The 22,273-nt window shown below is 47.1% G+C and overlaps 1 protein-coding gene across 2 annotated transcripts; it reads right to left on the bottom strand.

Moving 5' to 3' along the window:
• Positions 1–65: 65 nt before the first annotated feature.
• On the bottom strand, positions 66–22,259 carry LOC129812677 (trafficking protein particle complex subunit 12-like). Of its 2 annotated transcripts, XM_055864447.1 has the most exons (13): positions 22,171–22,259; positions 20,458–21,812; positions 20,224–20,340; positions 20,023–20,076; positions 12,589–12,702; positions 8,015–8,153; positions 6,777–6,889; positions 6,585–6,657; positions 5,719–5,792; positions 4,279–4,377; positions 4,087–4,187; positions 3,711–3,798; positions 66–959 (listed from the first exon to the last, which is right to left on the bottom strand). In XM_055864447.1, the coding sequence occupies exons 2-13, from the start codon at positions 21,799–21,801 to the stop codon at positions 717–719; spliced, it is 2,559 nt and encodes an 852-aa protein (XP_055720422.1). In that variant the 5' UTR covers positions 21,802–21,812; positions 22,171–22,259; the 3' UTR covers positions 66–716. The 2 variants fall into 2 exon arrangements, with proteins under 2 accessions (XP_055720422.1, XP_055720423.1); XM_055864448.1 differs by lacking the exon at positions 20,023–20,076.
• Positions 22,260–22,273: the final 14 nt, after the last annotated feature.

The raw sequence follows: 22,273 nt of genomic DNA, 5'->3' as shown, positions 1-22,273 counted from the left end.
TTCATTCTTCTAAAGTAATTGATCGTCACAAGTCTGGTCTCAATCAATAACCATTGTAAAAGGTCTACACCAAGTTCAGTTTATTTGGATAAACAAGATTCCTTTTCTCACATCCAGAGCAATACAGTACACTTCAACAACATCAGGTAAACACCACAGCATGTAAACAAACAGTTATACTTAAGAGATCATTAGGATAATTCAATAACTTTCCATTAATATATTTTCCCTACGAATAATAATATGTACAGTTGCATTATTCCATATCTATTTTACATTTCTTTTGTGGAAAGGGGTGGATCCTGAGCCAAGTCATTCATTGCCCCTCAAATTCAAAAAGGTACAGAAGTGTGGTTGATTTTACAGGACAAAATAACATGATTTACTCAGTTCTTAATTACACAGGAATGCAAAATGTCCGTTTTGTCTAAAAACATTGTACTGTATGTATTCACATAGATATCCTATAAGCATTCACCTGTGAGTTACACAATCATTTCCATCACTACTAGTATAATATGGGGAGTGAATTTGCCTGCGCTGTGAGAACAGTTGTGTGTGCCTGCTCTAGAGTTCAGGCAGGGTAATGCCCATGTTGTTTAGTGGAGTGTAATGACACTCAAGCCTAGGCCACACTCCTGATGGGCCCCCTATTCTTGCAAATGTTTTGCTCTAATCTTGTGACCTACAAGGGTCCCATACCTCCCTGGTTCCCGCTACACCAGTTTGAGGCACTGTGTATTGAAGCTGTCTCCCTCTCGGCAGGCCACTGACTCCAGCAGGGCCTGTTTCTTCTGGGTGGAGCGGGACGACTCCAGCTCGTACATGGTGGTCAGGTTGAAAAGTACGCTCTCGTGGAGGTACAGGGCCGGGTCCTGTTGCACCAGGCCCTCCAGCTGTCTCAGAGACTCCTTCAGACGGCCCAGGTACAACAGGCACACTGCTGCATTGTTATTCGCCTGTAGGGGAGAGGAGAGAGAGGTTATTGGCCTGCAGGGAGAAGAAGAGGCCTCAGAAGTGAAGGGAAAGCAGTGGTATTACTCTACTACTGTAGTATCCCTTGATCATGTGTAGTACTTACTATATAATTTTGTAATACTGTATAATACAGTATACTGCACACTATAGTATCCCTCGATCATGTGTAGTACTTACTATAGAATTTTGTAGTATACTGTAGAATACTATACTTCACACTAGTATAGTTTGATAATGTAGTGCTTACTTTAGAATGTTGTAGTATACTGGAGAATTATATACTACATGGTGTAGTGTTTACTATAGCATGTTGTAGTATACTGGAGAATACTATGTAATACTACAGTATTATCTGCAAAAAACACTGTAGTAAATAGATGGGTTAGTTGACAATGTCATGTTACCGATGCACCCGCTTCAAAATGGGGCAGAAGTCCGTGAGTAGTTGTGATTCTGGATTGCCAGACAGCTACCAACAATGACAAGAAACTGCCATGTATGGAATCTTAAGTGACTCGTTTCATCTTGTTCTTGATACCATGTCTTGTTTTGACTGATTTCAAGTCAATGCTAAGATGGCAAATTCGCTAGCCAACCAACAACTGTCACAATATATTTGAGCGACGAGTGCTCATTGTTTATTGAAAACAAATAAATTTGCACATTGGAGATAAAATATAGTTTACATGTTGTCAACAATCTAAGCCAACCCTGTCTGTTTTGGCCCATAGTTGCACACGCATAATTTTTGTTGCCTAACAAACAAACCCGTCTATACTACTTTTTTCCCCCGTATGCTCCACCCATTCCACATATCCCAATTTGTGCCACCGAGGAGTGAGAATCCTAATCCAAGTATAGATCATATCTTGTGTTAGCTACAGGTTTCAGAAAAGAGCAGAAGCTCTGAACTATCAGTTCAGACTCGAGTCCTACCTACAGTACCAGTCAAAAGTTTGGACTCCTACTCATTCCAGGGTTTTTATTTATTTTTACAATTCTCTACATTGTAGAATAATAGTGAAAACAAACTATGAAATAACACATGGAATCATGTAGTAACCAAAAAAGTGTTAAACAAATCAAAATATTTTGAGATTCTTCAAAGTAGCCACCCTTTGCCTTGATGAAAGCTTTGCATTCTATCAACGAGCTTCACGAGGTAGTCACCTGGAATGCATTTAAATTAAGAGGTGTGCCTTGTTAATTTGTGGAATTTCTTTCTTTCTTAATGCATTTGAGACAATCGGTGGTTGTGTTGTGTCAAGGTAGCGCTGGTATACAGAAGATAGCCCTATTTGGTAAAATACCAAGTCCATATTATGGCAAGAACAGCTCAAATAAGCAAAAATAAATGACAGTCCATTACTTTAAGACATGAAGGTCAGTCGATCCGGAAAATGTCAAGAACTTTTAAAGTTTCAAGTGCAGATGCAGAAACCGGCTCTCATGAGGACCGCCACAGGAAAGGAAGACCCAGAGTTACCTCTGCTGCAGAGGAGAAGTTCATTAGAGTTACCAGCCTCAGAAATTACAGCTTCAGAGTTCAAGTAAGACCCATCTCAATAATCAACTGTTCAGAGGAGACTGCGTGAATCAGGCCATTATGGTTGAATTGCTGCAAAGAAACCACTACTAAAAGGACACCAATAATAAGAACAGACTTGCTTGGGCCAAGAAACACAATCGATGGACATTAGACCGGTGGAAATCTGTTCTTTGGTCTTGAGTCCAAATTTTAGGTTTTTGGTTCCAACTGCCGTGTCTGCGAGATGCAGAGTAGGTGAACGGATGATCACTGCGTGTGGTTCCCACCGTGAAGCATGGAGGAGGTGGTGTGATGGGGCTTTGCTGGTGACACTGTCAGTGATTTATTTAGAATTCAAGGCACATTTAACCAGCATGGCTACCACAGCCATCTGCAGCGATATGCCATCCCATCACATTTTTGGTTACTACATGATTCCATATGTGTCATTTCATAATTTTGTCTTCACTATTCTACAATGTAGAAAATAAAGAAAAACCCTTGCATGAGTTGTATCCAAACCATTGACCGGTACTATACATGTTATGCAACATTTGCCCAGTAGGTTTCCTCAAGGAAAGCACCCCACTTTTATGTCAAAGATAAAACAAATAGTAAATACTCACTAAACTTTACTACTGTCATGTACATTAACACTACAATGAATACTAGTGTACTTCTGCAAAAACACTACAGTGAATAAATATAGTAATACTACAGTATTTAGAGCATCGTATACTATAGTATATTTTCATATGGTTATGTCGACAGGGGAGAGAAAGCAGAAAGGAGTTTTTTTGCCTGCAGGGAGAGGAAAGAGGGCATTTTTGGCATGTGTGTAAAGAGAGGAGAGGGGACAAAGGCTTGAGGAGAGTGGGGAAATAATTATTATTCATCTACAGAGAAGGAGAGGAGAGAGTAATTTGCCTGAGGAAAAAAGGAGAAGAGCTCTACACAGGAGAGAGGGAAGAAAGGCGTTATTTGTCTAGGGAGAAGATAATGTTGCCTTAGGGGGAGAGAGGGAGGCTGTTTTCTTGCTTGAGGGGAAATATCATGTAGTCGAGGGGTGAGATCTGCCTCAAACTACAGTGCATTTATTTACAGTCTTCTAGTAAAGTAAAACCTCCGATGTATCCTATAAAATGTGTTAAGTCTTAATCACGTATAGTTGTCATAAATTGTTGTAGATTGCGTGATCACCTACCACAGGGTTTTTGGGGTCGATCTTTAGGACCTCTGCGAACGAGGAATGTGCCTCTGAGTAGTTGTTCTGACTGAGGTAGATGAAGGCCCTGAACCACACAACACACACACAGGTCAGCTGGGTTACTACAGAGACCTATGACATTACAATGTCACTTCAGTGATTCTGTGTGAAGATGTGCCAGTCGGCCAACTGACAGGAATTAACAGCTAATGTGAATCAACATAGTGTGAATGGCACCATTTTGTCTCCTAGCAAAGAATCACAAAGTGACCCCTGTGCCTACTCACACCCTACAACTGTAAGGGAAGTCTGACAGAAGTACAGATACATGAATCAGGAAATAGTTTCATTTATGACACACACTGATTCGTACCTGTTCATCAAAACACATGTGTCTGTAGTTCCACTTCCCTTCTCCAGAGAGGCTTTCTCCACATCTAGGAAATACTTCTCTGCTGTTTTAATGTCTCCAATCTGGTCAAAAATAACAATTCAAACCAAAACGCATTATGTTGTGGAAAAACTAGTTGAAATTGAAAGAGAAAAGGTGTGTGTGTGTGTTCACCTGCAGGAATATGCGTCCTATCCCACTCAGCAGCTGTACTTTCTGCTGAGGCTCGTACTGGATGATGGAGTGATATGTCTCTACAGCCAGAACATAGTCCTAGATAAAGAGAGAGGGAGACAGAAAGAGCGAGGGAGACAGACGGAGTGAGAATTAATCAAGTGTATTGACCATTAGTAGGGCGAGGTGTCCCTGGTCACACCGTGCCCCAGCCATGGCTGTTCTCTACCACACATCACATCGCTCACATGCTGACTGAACTGCTGAGCATGGCTGCTATGTATCTGGGGATGGGAGAGGGTCAGTGAGTTGGTGCAGTGTGTGTGTGTGTGTTTACATTCATGCTACCACCAGCAGATGGCGCTGTGTCTCTTTCTATGGTCCTATGTACAGAACTACTCCCCACTTTCTCTCTGTCCCTCTATTTCTCCATCTCCCACTAACAAAGAATCCAATCAGGGTGATCCTATGGGATATTACTGGGAAGCCTGTGGTCTGCCATCATACATCTACAGACCAACACAAACAACATTTTACACACAACTGTCACTAGGAAAGAACAAGCAGCATTGTTAGAAAGCATTCTCTAGTAAAGTATAGAGCCCTCAAACTCAACTCGAACCTCGATGCCAGTTCCACTGCATTTTTTCATTGTTCCCCTCTAATCACCAGGTGGGTGCAATTAATTATCAGGTAGAAAGGAAAAGCAGGAGGCTCCGGACCTCGTAGAGTAAGAGTTGAATAACCCTGGTCATTAAACATGATGAATTCAGTCTTCATCGAAGGAACTTGTCAAATCTATTGTGGGTGTCAGGTGAACACTGTGTGTTACTCTGCATCTGCCAATTACATTACAACTCCAATCCATGATAGTCAGATCATCCAGAATGGTGGTTCTGTTACAGGATAGCTTTGTGTTTCACCGTTCCCTCATTTGGTCTAGACTCTGGGTGATGATATTGAAGTAGATGTTTTGAACGGGCAGGACAGACAGTGTCTTGGTGCAGGATATGCTCAGGCTAGCGTCCGCCTGGCTGTTCCACTGTCAGCATGGGTCTCTAGACATAGGGCTGGACTGAGGGGAAGGCAGAATGAAGAGGACTGAACCAGACAAACGGCATCTCTCCTTATATAATAAAACACACACACCTGACAAGACCTCTCCTAACACATTTACTCACTATGCACCAAAACAATGCTGCTTAAACCCAATAAGCTTTTATTAGCCATTGTGTGTGTGTACATGTGGCTTGCTAGTTGTTATCTATTCCTCCGCTAGCTTCCTGACAGCCATGGATGGGCATGTGTGTGAATATGTGTCTGGGCAAGTACGTCAATGAATGTGTGTGTTACAGTTGGTGTGTGTGCGCGCATACACCCACAGGGGACTCTGGTAGCTCAGTGCTGCCGTTATAGTCCCTCCCCACACGGAACACATACCTTCATCATGAGCAGACAGTTAGCCATGGCGTACATGACCCGACTCAGACGAGACTTCCACAGCTGAAGAGATGCTGCAACAAAGGACACATTGGTTTCATTTCAGACCTGTTGATTTATGTACCTGGGCAATTTTAGCATTGTGGGACCATTCATTGAATCAATATTTCACTGTACAAAAACAGAGTTGAATATAACACACAACAGAAGCATGGGAGAGCAAACTCAGCACCTCCTTCCCTTTCTCTCCCATCTCTCTATCCAACTACCCCCTCCCCTCATCACACTAGTATTCCCATCACCATCGTTTGTCTGAGAAGGAAGGGAAGACGCTGCAACTCCCTCTCCCACACACTCCCTCTTTCTATCCTCAGGCTGATCGTGTAGGCTGTCAGTGGGCTTGTTTGTGCTCATCTGCAGCAGGATGTGTGTGTTCATATGCGTGAATGTGTATGGACTGGATTGTGTGCACAGGCCTATCATTGTGTGTGTGTGTAGTGAACCTGTGTGTGTGTGTTCTTGCTGACTGAGGCCATCACTCAGTGGGGGTCTATTGAGATGTGCTAGTCTTTGTTATTGAGTGCGTAGGAAGAGAAGCAGAGAGAGAACAGTACGATGAACCAATTATTGAAAAGTTGGCCATGTCTTATGTATTGATTGCTTTCTCACGACTCAAAACCAACTGTCTCAATGGTCTATGCCCATTTAATAAGTTCCTTTAATATAAAACAAAGGTCTGACAGCAAAATAGAGGCTTCACTGGGAAGAGGATGGCGGAGGTTGAATAACACTGGGTATCGAGTGTGAGTTTACGCCACTCTCTCAGTGTGGGACAGGTGGGGACTAGACACTGTTCTGTACCGCACCTTGTCTGTTCTCCTGGGTGAGGTTGATCATGCTGCCATCCTCAGCCAAGCCCTGCTCAAGGTTATCCAGGATCTATCAGGAGAGACAGCGTTGTAAACAAGGTAGTCATTCTTTTTCAACCCATCACTGACTTTATTGGAAGAAAACAAAAGCGAGGGAGGACACGAGAGAAAGTTGGTGTGTGAACTCACGGTCTGACAGACGGTCCTCATGCTGTGTAGTCTGTCCAGAGACTCCTGTGGTTTCCCCAGGTACTGAGGCAGCTCTGCATGCAGCACCCGCATCGAGAACGGAACCATGGAGCCTGAAAGAGCGAGAGAGAGAATCTTCACACATATGTCATTCACAAACTCCCACAGATGAAACGTACAGATGGCGTTGAGAAACGTGTGTTGCAAAGCAGGAAGCCTCCTCTCCCTTTATCCAACACTCTCTTCCTCCAGCTCTCTTCCTCTCACCCCTCTCTCCTGAGGAACGAAGGCTCTACCTAGAGGTGAGCAGTGAGACATGTGCCTGAGCTTTGAGCCTTTGATCTCTGGCTCTTTGATAGCTACAGAGGAAGCACCGTCTCGGTCTGTCTGTCGCTGTCTGTGTAGAGATTCTCTGGTAATCAGCAGCACCCATGAAAACACCCACGACTCCTATCTACAGCTTTACAGTGACGTCACAGAGAGAACAGCCATGTTCTGGAGTACTAAGGGTCAGGGGTTAAACTCGTTTCACCCTGATGACCTAAAGAAACATCGGACTTGTCGGCTTCGTGTAGAAAGAGTGGACTAAATGAAAGTACATCCCATCGTTTAGTGAAACTATGACTTGTTGCAGATAGAAAATAAAACTATTCAAGTTGCCTTTAAAAAAACATTAAACTTTTTCCTCTCACTTTGTAAACAAATGAATAACCGACTGTTTTTTTAAACAGTATATCCTGATGGTTGTTTGAGAGGATATGCTTGGCGCTCACTAATGTTCCCTCTAAGAGTTAGATCATGGATAATAGATATTGGATGGGGGCAGCAGACCTTCAGATGTCAATCTTTGATGCCAGGCAGGAAACTGTTGCCAGTATCTGTAGCCACCTAGGGCAGCACAAAGCATTTAATATTGAGGAATGGAAATTCAATCTGCTCTCCCCTTGGACTGCTGTGTGGTGTCGCTTCAAGCGTTCACCTCGGTTCTCTCGCTGTCTGTGTGTCCGCGGCCATGACTCTACAGCGATTGCCTCTACTATAGTAAACCCTAGGGCTGTAGAGACTAAAGCAATGGCACTACATCAGAGAGCTGCTCATGCAGAGTTAAAAGGGAAAAACAACAGTGGCACTGAAATAAAGTGTTGTCTTTGGTTGTTAGCAGGGCTGGGGATTTCTATGGTTTGATCAGGGGGGTGTCAGAGCGTTTGGTTAGTATTTTAAGTATAGATGGTGTGTACCTCTCCTCCCAGGGTATACGGTAGGATAGTATTCATAGTAGAGGTCAGGTTGGTCCAGGTTTCCAAACGGCTCCAGTTCCATCTCAGCGTTCTGGAACAGGCTCAGCTTGGTGAGCAGGGCCAGGCGAACAAACCACAGCTGCAACAACACACACTCTTGTCATCCTAGTCTGTCCCCCCCACCCTCTCTGTGAGTGTGTGTGTGTGTCAGCCCACTCTTGTCATCCTAGCCTGTCCCCCCCACCCTCTCTGTGAGTGTGTGTGTGTCAGCCCACTCTTGTCATCCTAGCCTGCCCCCCCACCCCACCCTCTCTGTGAGTGTGTGTGTGTCAGCCCACTCTTGTCATCCTAGCCTGTCCCCCCCACCCTCTCTGTGAGTGTGTGTGTGTCAGCCCACTCTTGTCATCCTAGCCTGTCCCCCCCCACCCTCTCTGTGAGTGTGTGTGTGTGTGTCAGCCCACTCTTGTCATCCTAGCCAGTCCCCCCCACCCTCTCTGTGAGTGTGTGTGTGTCAGCCCACTCTTGTCATCCTAGCCTGTCCCCCCCCACCCTCTCTGTGAGTGTGTGTGTCAGCCCACTCTTGCCATCCTAGCCTGTCCCCCCCACCCTCTCTGTGAGTGTGTGTATGTCAGCCCACTCTTGTCATCCTAGTCTTTGCTGTCCTTGTATCTAAGACAATTGTGTAGTTTTAGACTAATTATCTGGCCAGTTACCGAGGTTACCTAGCCAGCTATCGAGGTTACCTAGCCAGCTACACTTTCAAACAAAGCCAACAACGCAGCCACTGCTAGCCAGCCTATTTCAGCAGTACTGTATCATTTTAATCATTTTAGTCAATAAGATTTTTGCAACGTAAGCTTAACTTTCTGAACATTCGAGACGTGTAGTCCACTTGTCATTCCAATCCCCTTTGCATTAGCGTAGCCTCTTCTGTAGCCTGTCAACTATGTGTCTGTCTATCCCTGTTCTCTCCTCTCTGCACAGACCATACAAACGCTTCACACCGCGTGGCCGCGCCCACCCTAACCTGGTGGTCCCAGCGCGCACGACCCACGTGGAGTTCCAGGTCTCCGGTAGCCTCTGGAACTGCCGATCTGCGGCCAACAAGGCAGAGTTCATCTCAGCCTATGCTTCCCTCCAGTCCCTCGACTTCTTGGCACTGACGGAAACATGGATCACCACAGATAACACTGCTACTCCTACTGCTCTCTCTTCGTCTGCCCACGTGTTCTCGCACACCCCGAGAGCTTCTGGTCAGCGGGGTGGTGGCACCGGGATCCTCATCTCTCCCAAGTGGTCATTCTCTCTTTCTCCCCTTACCCATCTGTCTATCGCCTCCTTTGAATTCCATGCTGTCACAGTTACCAGCCCTTTCAAGCTTAACATCCTTATCATTTATCGTCCTCCAGGTTCCCTCGGAGAGTTCATCAATGAGCTTGATGCCTTGATAAGCTCCTTTCCTGAGGACGACTCACCTCTCACAGTTCTGGGTGACTTTAACCTCCCCACGTCTACCTTTGACTCATTCCTCTCTGCCTCCTTCTTTCCACTCCTCTCCTCTTTTGACCTCACCCTCTCACCTTCCCCCCCCTACTCACAAGGCAGGCAATACGCTTGACCTCATCTTTACTAGATGCTGTTCTTCCACTAACCTCATTGCAACTCCCCTCCAAGTCTCCGACCACTACCTTGTATCCTTTTCCCTCTCGCTCTCATCCAACACTTCCCACACTGCCCCTACTCGGATGGTATCGCGCCGTCCCAACCTTCGCTCTCTCTCCCCCGCTACTCTCTCCTCTTCCATCCTATCATCTCTTCCCTCTGCTCAAACCTTCTCCAACCTATCTCCTGATTCTGCCTCCTCAACCCTCCTCTCCTCTCTTTCTGCATCCATTGACTCTCTATGTCCCCTATCCTCCAGGCCGGCTCGGTCCTCCCCTCCCGCTCCGTGGCTCGACGACTCATTGCGAGCTCACAGAACAGGGCTCCGGGCAGCCGAGCGGAAATGAAGGAAAACTCGCCTCCCTGCGGACCTGGCATCCTTTCACTCCCTCCTCTCTACATTTTGCTCTTCTGTCTCTGCTGCTAAAGCCACTTTCTACCCCTCTAAATTCCAAGCATCTGCCTCTAACCCTAGGAAGCTCTTTGCCACCTTCTCCTCCCTCCCTCCTGAATCCCCCCCCCTCCCTCCCTCCCTCTCTGCAGATGACTTCGTCAACCATTTTGAAAAGAAAGTCGACGACATCCGATCCTCGTTTGCTAAGTCAAACGACACCGCTGGTTCTGCTCACACTGCCCTACCCTGTGCTCTGACCTCTTTCTCCCCTCTCTCTCCAGATGAAATCTCGTGTCTTGTGACGGCCGGCCGCCCAACAACCTGCCCGCTTGACCCTATCCCCTCCTCTCTTCTCCAGACCATTTCCGGAGACCTTCTCCCTTACCTCACCTCGCTCATCAACTCATCCTTGACCACTGGCTACGTCCCTTCCGTCTTCAAGAGAGCGAGAGTTGCACCCCTTCTGAAAAAACCTACACTCGATCCCTCCGATGTCAACAACTACAGACCAGTATCCCTTCGTTCTTTTCTCTCCAAAACTCTTGAACGTGCCGTCCTTGGCCAGCTCTCCTGCTATCTCTCTCAGAATGACCTTCTTGATCCAAATCAGTCAGGTTTCAAGACTAGTCATTCAACTGAGACTGCTCTTCTCTGTATCACGGAGGCGCTCCGCACTGCTAAAGCTAACTCTCTCTCCTCTGCTCTCATCCTTCTAGACCTATCGGCTGCCTTCGATACTGTGAACCATCAGATCCTCCTCTCCAACCTCTCCGAGTTGGGCATCTCCGGCGCGGCCCACGCTTGGATTGCGTCCTACCTGACAGGTCGCTCCTACGAGAATCTGTCTCCTCACCACGTGCTCTCACCACTGGTGTCCCCCAGGGCTCTGTTCTAGGCCCTCTCCTATTCTCGCTATACACCAAGTCACTTGGCTCTGTCATAACCTCACATGGTCTCTCCTATCATTGCTATGCAGACGACACACAATTAATCTTCTCCTTTCCCCCTTCTGATGACCAGGCGGCGAATCGCATCTCTGCATGTCTGGCAGACATATCAGTGTGGATGACGGATCACCACCTCAAGCTGAACCTCGGCAAGACGGAGCTGCTCTTCCTCCCGGGGAAGGACTGCCCGTTCCATGATCTTGCCATCACGGTTGACAACTCCATTGTGTCCTCCTCCCAGAGCGCTAAGAACCTTGGCGTGATCCTGGACAACACCCTGTCGTTCTCAACTAACATCAAGGCGGTGGCCCGTTCCTGTAGGTTCATGCTCTACAACATCCGCAGAATACGACCCTGCCTCACACAGGAAGCGGCGCAGGTCCTAATCCAGGCACTTGTCATCTCCCGTCTGGATTACTGCAACTTGCTGTTGGCTGGGCTCCCTGCCTGTGCCATTAAACCCCTACAACTCATCCAGAACGCCGCAGCCCGTCTGGTGTTCAACCTTCCCAAGTTCTCTCACATCACCCCGCTCCTCCGCTCTCTCCACTGGCTTCCAGTTGAAGCTCGCATCCGCTACAAGACCATGGTGCTTGCCTACGGAGCTGTGAGGGGAACGGCACCTCAGTACCTTCAGGCTCTGATCAGGCCCTACACCCAAACAAGGGCACTGCGTTCATCCACCTCTGGCCTGCTCGCCTCCCTACCACTGAGGAAGTACAGTTCCCGCTCAGCCCAGTCAAAACTGTTCGCTGCTCTGGCACCCCAATGGTGGAACAAACTCCCTCACGACGCCAGGACAGCGGAGTCAATCACCACCTTCCGGAGACACCTGAAACCCCACCTCTTTAAGGAATACCTAGGATAGGATAAAGCAATCCTTCTGACCCCCCCCCCCCCTTAAAAGATTTAGATGCACTATTGTAAAGTGGCTGTTCCACTGGATGTCATAAGGTGAATGCACCAATTTGTAAGTCGCTCTGGATAAGAGCGTTTGCTAAATGACTTAAATGTAAATGTAATGTAGTCTGTCCCCCCCCCACCCTCTCTGTGAGTGTGTGTGTGTCAGCCCACTCTTGTCATCCTAGCCTGTCCCCCCCACCCTCTCTGTGAGTGTGTGTGTGTGTGTGTCAGCCCACTCTTGTCATCCTAGCCTGTCGCCCCCACCCTCTCTGTGAGTGTGTGTATGTCAGCCCACTTGTCATTCTAGCCTGTCCCCCCCACCCTCTCTGTGAGTGTGTGTGTGTCAGCCCACTCTTGTCATCCTAGCCTGTCCCCCCCACCCTCTCTGTGAGTGTGTGTATGTCAGCCCACTCTTGTCATCCTGAGTCTAATTCATGCAGGCAGCTCCTGGCTTTAACCCCCATCCTCTCCTCTACCACACACACACACACACACGCATGTTAGTCTTACCTCTATTCCCCAGACACACTGTACCGACACTTAGCTACATACATGATCAGATTCATGATCAGATACGAGACTTACACACATAAACCACTCTCACACATACAGGCATGTGCACCAGTATTGCCAAAGACAAACAGAAACATTTACAGACACACAGGTACCTGTAGTGAGTCAGTGTTGTGGCTGGAGGGCTGGCCAGCCTTACCGTAGCCCTGACCATGAGTTGTCAGCAGTCTGCCTGTCAGGTCCACCGCAGCACGCCAGTTCTTCGTGCTCTACAGGGACAGAGGAGCCGTTACAACAAAACCAAGAGACAAGGTGAGAGGACAGGCGCACACACACACACACACACACACACACACACACACACACACACACACACACACACACACACACACACACAGGACACGGTGACCGCTAAAATTAACCAACCAGAGATGCCAACCATAGCATTGTCAAGTGAGTTTATGACTGGTGGTATTAGTGGTAAGGAGCCAGGGCAGCCAAAGACAGGGGACGGAGGGGCATAAGAGGGTGTGTGGAGTTGAGCCTCCCAATCAGTAAGGATGACAAGGTCAGCCCAGAGATTGGGTTTTCACTGCACAGCCATTCATCACAGCCAGCCAGCTAATTAGGCAGCAGAGGATTACACATTAAACAGAAGGGGGGAGGGTGAAAGGAGAATAGAAGAACAGAGAGAGGAGAGGAATGCAAGCTAGATCTGTTGAGTGAATAGAGGGAGAGCCCAGTCACAACAGACAGCTTTCTTCCTATACTGGAGCACAGGTGGAGTTCCATCATGGGAGATTTCACTGGCTTGTTATTAGTTAAACACAGCCACAAAGTCATAATTATGGCTAAACCCCACCCATTTCTACAATTTCTCTATTTAAAATTGTATTTTAAACCTAACCTTAGCAACACTGAACCTTATGCCTACATTTTTGTAGCCAATTTTGACTTTGTGGCTGTGTTAATTAGTGATGACAATTTCACTGGGACAATGAAAGACATCCTTTCTCCCCCCTCTCACTCTTCCACACACACACTCCCTCTCCCCCATGCCAGTGTCCCCGGTGCCTCTAAATCTTCATTAGGGGGTGAAATGAAGCTGAAAACGAGAGACATGGAGATGACCAAAAGCAGCTGCAGCCACTGAGACAGAACCCACGGCATTCCCCAGGGAGTTTGGGGAAAGTTACCTGAGTTTTACAACCCTATATTGTACACGCATGCCCTCGCACGACCCTATACTGGACTCGCACGACCCTATACTGGACACGCACGACCCTATACTGGACACGCACGACCCTATACTGGACACGCACGACCCTATACTGGACTCGCACGACCCTATACTGGACTCGCACGACCCTATACTGGACTCGCACGACCCTATACTGGACTCGCACGACCCTATACTGGACTCGCACGACCCTATACTGGACTCGCACGACCCTATACTGGACTCGCACGACCCTATACTGGACACGCACGACCCTATACTGGACACGCATGCCCTCCCACGACCCTATACTGGACACGCATGCCCTCGCACGACCAAGTCACAAGTAGGCTTGAAAAAGAGCGCCACCTGTTGGGTCAGTGGGTGGTCTCCGAAAGGGGTGCCGGTTTAGTATAGTCACAACTTTTCCATAGTCCTGGTAAGAGACTGATAATGACCAGCAGAATACAGGGATAGCCTGCAATTCACACGTTATTTCACACCCAATACAGGCACACACACAACTTCAGAGGGAACTGTTGGTGATGCAACTGGAAAGCTCCAGAAGTGCTAACAGAGGAGCCTGTAAACAATGGGGTCCCATTCCCCACCTCTGTTCCCTGCACGTGGGGTAGGCAGAGTTGAGGGCAGGTAGGTACTTGTTTCAGGAATTAGATGGCTGTGAGTTAATGTTCAGGAGATGGACGGTAAGGGTTTTCAACAAGGGGTCGTTCCATCTCAAATAGCAAAAGAAAGAGGATCGACACATGTATTCTGTTAGAAACAAAATATTAGCATTCCTACAACTGATACTCGTTGTTGGGGTGGGGGGTGGGTTTGGTGTGGGATCTATGGGTGGCTTTTTACAATCTCATTGTTAGAACAAAAAGTTAGGTCCAAATCATATGTGAGGTACTATATTCATTGGATATTATATGAATCCTACACATTAAAATGGCTAATTTGGGTGCAATCAATTAGCTTAACTTCTAATGATCAAAATCAAATTATTTCCCAACAAAAATAATGTTGCAGGAATGCTAATCTTCTGTTTCTAACGACAGAAATGATTTCAGAGCAATCTGAGATGGTGGGTGTCATGGCTTGCTGAAATGACATGGAATGACCCACCAAAACCGATGTTAGTTAGTGCCATCCCACACCCAAACACCCAACAGCATCAATAATCCCAGGTGTGAGAAAAGTCTATTAGAAGAGGTGAGAGAGAGAACAGTAGATGGATATGGCATGACTAATACACTGAACAAAAATATAAAAACGCAAGATGCAACAATTTCAAAGATTTTTACTGAGTTACAGTTCATAGAAGGAAACCAGTTCATTGAAATAAATGCATTAGGCTCTAATCTATGGATTTCACATGACTGGGAAATGCAGATCTGCTCGCTAACAGGGATGTAAACAAATTTGATCCCCAAAAATGTTTTTGTGTATATGGAACATTTCTGGGATCTTTTATTTCAGCCCATGATACATGGGACCAAAACTTTACATAATGTGTTAATATATTTTTTCAGTATAATTTACCTCCGCTCATATTACTCTGCAATAAGAGCCAATCGGATCCTCCTAAATCAAATGAGGATGCATTAAGACAGAGAAGTTGCTGATTATATTGAGTGATATTTAATGAGGAAATGCGGATGAACACAAAATGTGTACTGAGCAGGGCCACAGTGCAGGCCTAAATTAAAACTCCTGTCTCTCACACTGGGGAAGGAAGTGAATTAGCCACAGTTTGCATGCATAGTGTTCGCGCACAGCCACCGGGGAGGCAGGGGTATGAGCTTCCTTTCAGCTCATCCCTTTTTATTCACCTGATTATTTTTTTTTTAAATAGAAAAAGTTCAACAGAAGCCCTTGTGAGTACTACAGACGTGTGGCGTGCACTCACGCATGCACACAGCTGGGGGAGAGAGAACCAAGAGGATTACAAGCCAGCTAGTGTCTGCTTGACTAGCCACAGTTCTGACGGGGCAACAGCGAGAGACTCCAGAGCCAGTAAAACCAACCAGGCCTTGGGCCCCCGCCAGGGAGCTCCATCCCCACCCCATAGGAGAAGAACAGAGAGACTTCACTACAGCCTACTACTTCAATAGAATACCACTGGATTCCCTACTCATAGAAAACACACAGAAACAAACACGAGGCTGTGTTTGCTATTAGCAGCGTCATGGGTTTAAAAGGGGTGAGGATTCTTAAATTGTGTTGAAGATCACAAGTTTTAGAGATTTTCCTTTGGTGAAGTAAAAACTCCCTGAAGCGAAGCTCACTGCACACCCACTGCCAGGGTTCTCGTGAGACGCCAGCCTCCAGCCAAACACAGTAGAAAGGCTACTCGCCCTGTTCTGCCTAACAAACTAAGCTCCTGTGCCACTTCAATTTAGCCCCAGCATTTTGAATGAATACAGAGGGGAGAGACAAAAGAAAGGTAGTATGCAAAACACACTAGCATCTCTAAGGCCTTGGTAGTGGCTAACTTGTCTTTGATGGTTTGGTGAAGGCTGTAGGCCTTGTATCAGTGGCCCTGAGTGCCAGTCCAGGGCTTTGCCTCCAGGCCAAGAGGATGGACTGACTGGCTGACTGTTCTAAAGACCACAGTAGTTTCTTTTTGAAGGGATCCAGACATCTATAGCCCTGGGACAATGGTATAGATCACATGACTGATATGAAGGAATTTTGAAGTAACTAGCTTAGTAGGGATTGCATAGCAACTCTGTATAACCCTGTAATGGCTGTCTCTGGGAGAGTTCTGAACAGCGTTCCTTTGGGTGACCGTGTTTGATGACGTTGTCCACAGACGGATTTAAAGGCCTCATTCTCCCTTTACAAAACTCAGTACCTAGCTGTAGCTACATTGCCACGCTCTGTGCTTATGCCCAGGACCAGTGCTGAAGAGCACTGACTGCTATAGCATAGGACAAACAGCTGACACAGCTAGTCCAGGTCTCAATGTTGTAATGGGTTGAGGTAATGACAACTCTGCTGCACACCTCCAGGTAGCTACTGTATAATGCAGGTCATTGTGGTTACAGAGGGGAGGGAGCGTCAAGGCCAAGGCTGACCCAGCCAAGGTGGGAGGAAGGTGAGGATGATGCTAATCATACCTCCCCCGGCCCCCTTCCTCCACTGGACATATGGCCCCGGCACAGACGGGCCTGGCCCCAGGCCCAGACACCAGCACACTAGGGAGAGAGGGAGGTCATCAGCCCCAGAGGAAGAGAGGGATGGAGAGAAGGAAGGAGAGAGAGGTGGTTAATCAGAGTGACAGATTAACCAGCCCAGGGCCCTGCTGAGAGAGCGGGGATGCTGACCAGCCACAGGGAGAGAGAGGAGACAGGTCACCGGAGGGAGAGAGATGAGAGAAATATAAGCCCAAGAACAATATCACTATGGGGAGAGAGAGGGGGGGGGGGGGGACAGGTCACCAGAGGGAGGGAAGGAGAGAGGCCATGGGTAATGCTGAGCAAGAGGAGGCATTGGCCAGCTGACATTGGCCACAAGAGACAAGAGACGGGTCACAACACAAGCCTCAGAGGAAATGAGAGAGAGCGAGAGAGAGAGAGAGAGAGAGTCCCTGAGCCCTGCTGAGCAAGAGGGGAAATGCTGACGGGCCGACTCAGGGGAGAGGACAGACGGGTCACTAGCTCTCAAAGGAAGGGTAGAAAGAGGGATGGGAGTAGGAGAGAGACATCCTGAGGGATAGAGGACAGTTAACCAAGCAGTGAGAAAGAGGATCTGGCTCTCCCTCTACAACACCAACATTCAACAGGGTTTGGGTCAGTTCTATTTCAAGTCAAAGTGTGGAGCTATGATATTTGGAGTCAGTTACTGTATGTTCAGGTGGTGTTAATAATATTATTATCTGAGCTCGCCTATGAATAATGTTCTCTCAGTGGTGTATATCACCACTGTCTGTTTGTATCAGCGGGGGATGGGGAGAGAGAGAGAGAACGCAGCATCTGTTCTCAAAGCCTCGCTCTTCTCCACAGAGGCTGTTTCCTCCTTTTTATCCCTCGCTTCCCCTCCCCTCATCTCTCTTCTTTCCCAGCCTAATAGCTCTCTTCCTCTCTTCTCTCTCGTCCTTCCTCTCCCTCTCCTCTGTTCTTCCCTTCCATAATCTCTGTGCTCCTCCCTCCATCTGTGATAGCCAGCGTTTGTGTGTTCTCTCAGAGGGAGTGTGGTGGCAGTGGGTGCAGTCGTACTCTGGCACTGCAGCATGAGTCACTGCCAGCTCCCAGCAGCCCCCAGAATCAGGAGGGAGTACACACACACACACTGACAAAAGACACACACATGCCAGAGGGAAGACTCACACACATCTCTATACAGCCATAGGGCACATCTAATTAGTCACTACAATCCCAAGGTAAACATAGCTCTGTGTGAGCGAGCGCGCGCACGCACTCACACACACAACACACACACACACACACCAGGGTTTCTAATAGCCAATAAATAGAATTGGTGCAGGCCAATTGTCTGGGAGAAGAAAATAAAAAATCCCATTACAAGATGCTTTTTAGCCTATTCATTGATGGAAATACCAGTCGACGTAAATACATTTGACCGGTCATGCTTGTCGTCTAGATTCATTGCATAATTTTGTGGAATTACATTGGTGAGTGTGTATTTTTGTTCGCTGTTATGATTCTTATTTATCACACGTTCAGAGCATATAGATACAGAGCGGGAAATCTGTCAGACAGCACAAGAGCTGCTGCTGAAGCTCCTGTTGCTGCTGGAGTGAACATGTGCTTTTAAGCCAAATCATTGCACAATTCTAAATGCAATCGCGTGTTAAAAACTGTTTTGATGGCCACGATTAAAAAGAGCTGCTATTTTTATTTCTCAACTGGAATTTGAAGCGCACTTCCCATTCAAGTGCATAGGCAACGGTAGGCACGCTAGTTATTGCATCTTTAGATCTCCAATTGTTCAACATTTTTAACGGATATTCTCATCTCTGTCATTTTCCCGCTCATTGCATTATGGAACGGGTATTTGTGTGTAGCCTACTGCCGTGTGCACATCGCTGCGCTTATAATGTGAAGAAATAATATTTGATCAACATTTTAAGGTAAACATTCGGATCTGTTGCATTTATGTACTGGTCGTATGAATTTGTGCTCTATCGTCCTGCAACTGTAGCAGAGTCGGTTTGGAGTAGTCTATTTCTTTCCTCGCACGGAACGACAAACTGACCAATAGAATAGGTCAACTTTTCTACTATGGGGGATGGTAAATTAACATAGGTTAGTGATTTTGCTGTTCATTACTCATCCTGTTGGCTGAGGAAAAGGAAATGTGGACAGTTATTCTACCATCTTCAAAGTGAACATGGGAATTCAGTAAATTATGTTAAGAGGAATTACCATAATCTATAAATGAGTCTTTCTATAAACAAATGGGGCCAATGCGTGACATTGGGATAAACATTTCAAAATGGTTTCAAACAAAAATAAAGATTTTCACGCAGCTCCGAATGTGTGAAAGTGTACATATGAATATTGGCCCATAACAACATAGCCCTCGGACCATATATCCTTTATTAAGCAGGGCTCATAGACAAATTCAAGGACTTTTTCAAGCACTTCATTGTTATTTTCAAGGATCTCAATGCTATACAATTGTAAAATATGTATAGAATTATACATATAGGGCATAATATAGAACCCTTCCCTCCCAAAAAACATGCAAAAGTAGGCCATTAACACACACCATGCCAACATACACCAAGTGAATGGAGAAACAGACCACCCAACTGTCTCAAATTCGGTGCAATCAATCATAACTATTGATCAGTGTCAGGTTGATAGGCTGGGCCGGCTGGAGCTGTGAGGGCCACAGTGGAGGAGCAAAACCCATTGACATTTCAACAGACCTGCCTCACTCACAATCTCTCTGTGTGTGTGTGTGTATTCCTGGTGGACCGCAGCCAGGTGTGCGTGTGAGCAGAAGGCTTTGAAATATGCAAACAGCTCCCATGCATTAGACATCAGCACAGCAGGAGAGGGAACTCAAAGCCTGGAGGATAGATTTTTTTCTCTCTCTCTCTCTCTCTCTCTCTCAAAATACCAAGTGCAGGTCAGGGGCATTTGTTAAGACGGGGGGAGGAAAGAGGAGAATTGGGTCATGGAGGCGGAGAGGTCACTATGCAGACTAATTTACATGCTTTATGGAGGGATAGGGGAGATAGGTGAACCAGAGAAATTGTGGGCAATTTTATGGGGCTGTGCAATTAACAACCATTCAATGAGGGAGGTGAGGCATACTCTAGGTAGTCATCATAGAATGTCACAAGCGTATCTGCTACATGCAAACAGCAATTTACGCGGTCTTCACTCACTGAATAAGTGGAAGTGCAAGCGTTTTCTGTGCATCCTAGTTCTTTCAAATGGAGCTGAATGCAAAGGCGAATTATTATAATTTTTTAAAAGTATGGGTAAACCAAGCTGCCATGAAAGTCGTTTCCAACAAGGCTGTTACATATAGATGTATAAAATACCTGTTCACACAAACACATTAACATGCACACACAGTGACTCACAATGAGTTGTTTGAGGCCCAGGAAGGACTGTTCTACAGAGTTGGCTGTAAGGACCTGTCTCTTCATAGCTGCCTGCTCCCCCATTAAACGCACCATCAGGTCCTTCACAGCATCACCCTGAAACACACACACAGAACTGGTCAGTGGTCACAATCAGTTAGGGCCAGGAGAAAATGACTAGATATCAACATGTATGGAACCCCAGCTCTATGGGCAAATGGCAAGCTAACCCACTTGCAGGTTGTCAAACTTGAGTCCGGGCATGGCCAGTCTCTCCCTCTCCACAAACACCTGGCTGTACTGCTGCGTTGCCATGGAGATCAGCACCTTCCTGGTCTCCTCAGAAGGCAGCCAGGCATCGTACCTCTTATCAGCTTCACTCATGTTCAGTGCCGTGGCAAACGGGTCATCTCCCCCCGAGAACACTGCCTGCAGCTGGGTGAAGGGCTGAGGGGCTGTGGCCGGGGATGGCTCTACTGGAGCCTGTTGAAGAGGCCTGGGGGTGGCTTCAGTCTGGGTAGGCCCAATGAAGGAGCTAGGGGTAGGGATGCCGGACTCCGTAAGCCCAGAGGTGGACAGAGAGGACCCAGAGGAAGCAGAGAGCTGGCGTTCGGGTGGGGCGGCTGACTTTGGGGACTCTGCGTTGGGGTTGCTGATAGAGATGAAGGAGGAGGTAGTGAAGGAGTCAAAGAAGTCAGTAGCTGGGTTGACATGGCCACTGTCAGAGAAGAACTTGCTGAGGCTGGGGCTGGGCTGGCAGACCAGGGGAGCCAGTTGACTGGGGGTAATCTCTGTGCTCCCCCCGGTGCCACTACTGAAGCTGGGAGATTTAATGAGGGTAGGCTGGAAGCCATCCGGCACCAGGGCTTGGGCTTTTGGCTGGCTGCCCTGGCTGAAGATGGTGCACACAGGGATGGATTCATCCTTGGATGTGGTCTCTTTGCTGCTGGCTTCCAGGGCTGCTGCCTCAGGCTTGGGGCTGCCTGAGCTGGGGGTGCTGTCCTCTGGGGTTACAGCAGAGACAGAGACAGTGATAACGTCCTGGTCAACAGTGGTTAGCTTCTGTTTCACATTCTCCAATGGTTCCTCAGGACTAGAGGCTACTGGACTTGTCTGCATCATCGCAGCCTCTATCTTGATCTCAGTAGTGTCTTGTCCAATCAGATCATCCACTTTCTCCCCCACCTCCTCCTCCTCTTCCTCCACTAAGGTTTCTTTAACCACTGCTGCTGCTGGCTCCTCCTCCCTCTCCTCAAACTGCTCCAGCAGGTTGTCCATGGGAACCACATCGTCCTCCTCACTGTTGTTGGGGGAGTCAGAGATCATGACACTCTCCATCATCTGGTCATTGAGCTTGTCCATCAGGCTCTCTGAGGGCGTGCTGTGGCTGTCCTGCTCGGGAGTGATGAAGGACTCGCCCCCCAGGTCGATGCTCTCCTCCTGGAAATGGACATCAGAGGAGGGAAGGAGGGATGGCTCTGGAGAGATAGGGGCTTCACTCAGGCTGGGTTTAACCTCCACTGTCCCTGTGATGTCAAGGGTGACTGGCCTCTGGGCAGGAGTCTCGTTGTTGTCCATGATTCTTTGCCCTGAGGAATAGCATAGCACGGGGAAATAAAGTAGATCCACAGAAAACATAACATGGATTTGTAAGTATGTGCGTTAAAGTATAGGTAATGCATTTGGTATTTCTTAAACTGGGCTATAGTAGAAGGTTGTTGCGTGATGACGATAGGCTAACTGCTTGGCTAGCTAGCCAGCTATTTAAATAGCTGGTTAAGCTAAGTTAATAACAGTGCTTCAAATGGCGAAACGGGACATTATTTAATTTCATATAATTATTAACACCAAACACTTGTTTACATAAATCACATGTAGCGATGCATCAGAATCTCCTGTTAAGCTGTAAACGAATAAATGTTAACAAAAAAGGGAGCTTTACATTACCTTTGCTTAAGAACGATGACAGTTACGGCAATAGTGCGCATGCGTTTGTTTTCCAGGAAGTGAAATGTACGGTGTCCTAGAGGGTTGCAATTTCATACGCAAC

Source organism: Salvelinus fontinalis, chromosome 16 (genome assembly GCF_029448725.1).
Source record: "Salvelinus fontinalis isolate EN_2023a chromosome 16, ASM2944872v1, whole genome shotgun sequence".
NCBI lineage: Eukaryota > Metazoa > Chordata > Actinopteri > Salmoniformes > Salmonidae > Salvelinus > Salvelinus fontinalis.
This window is presented reverse-complemented; position numbering and strand designations above follow the sequence as displayed.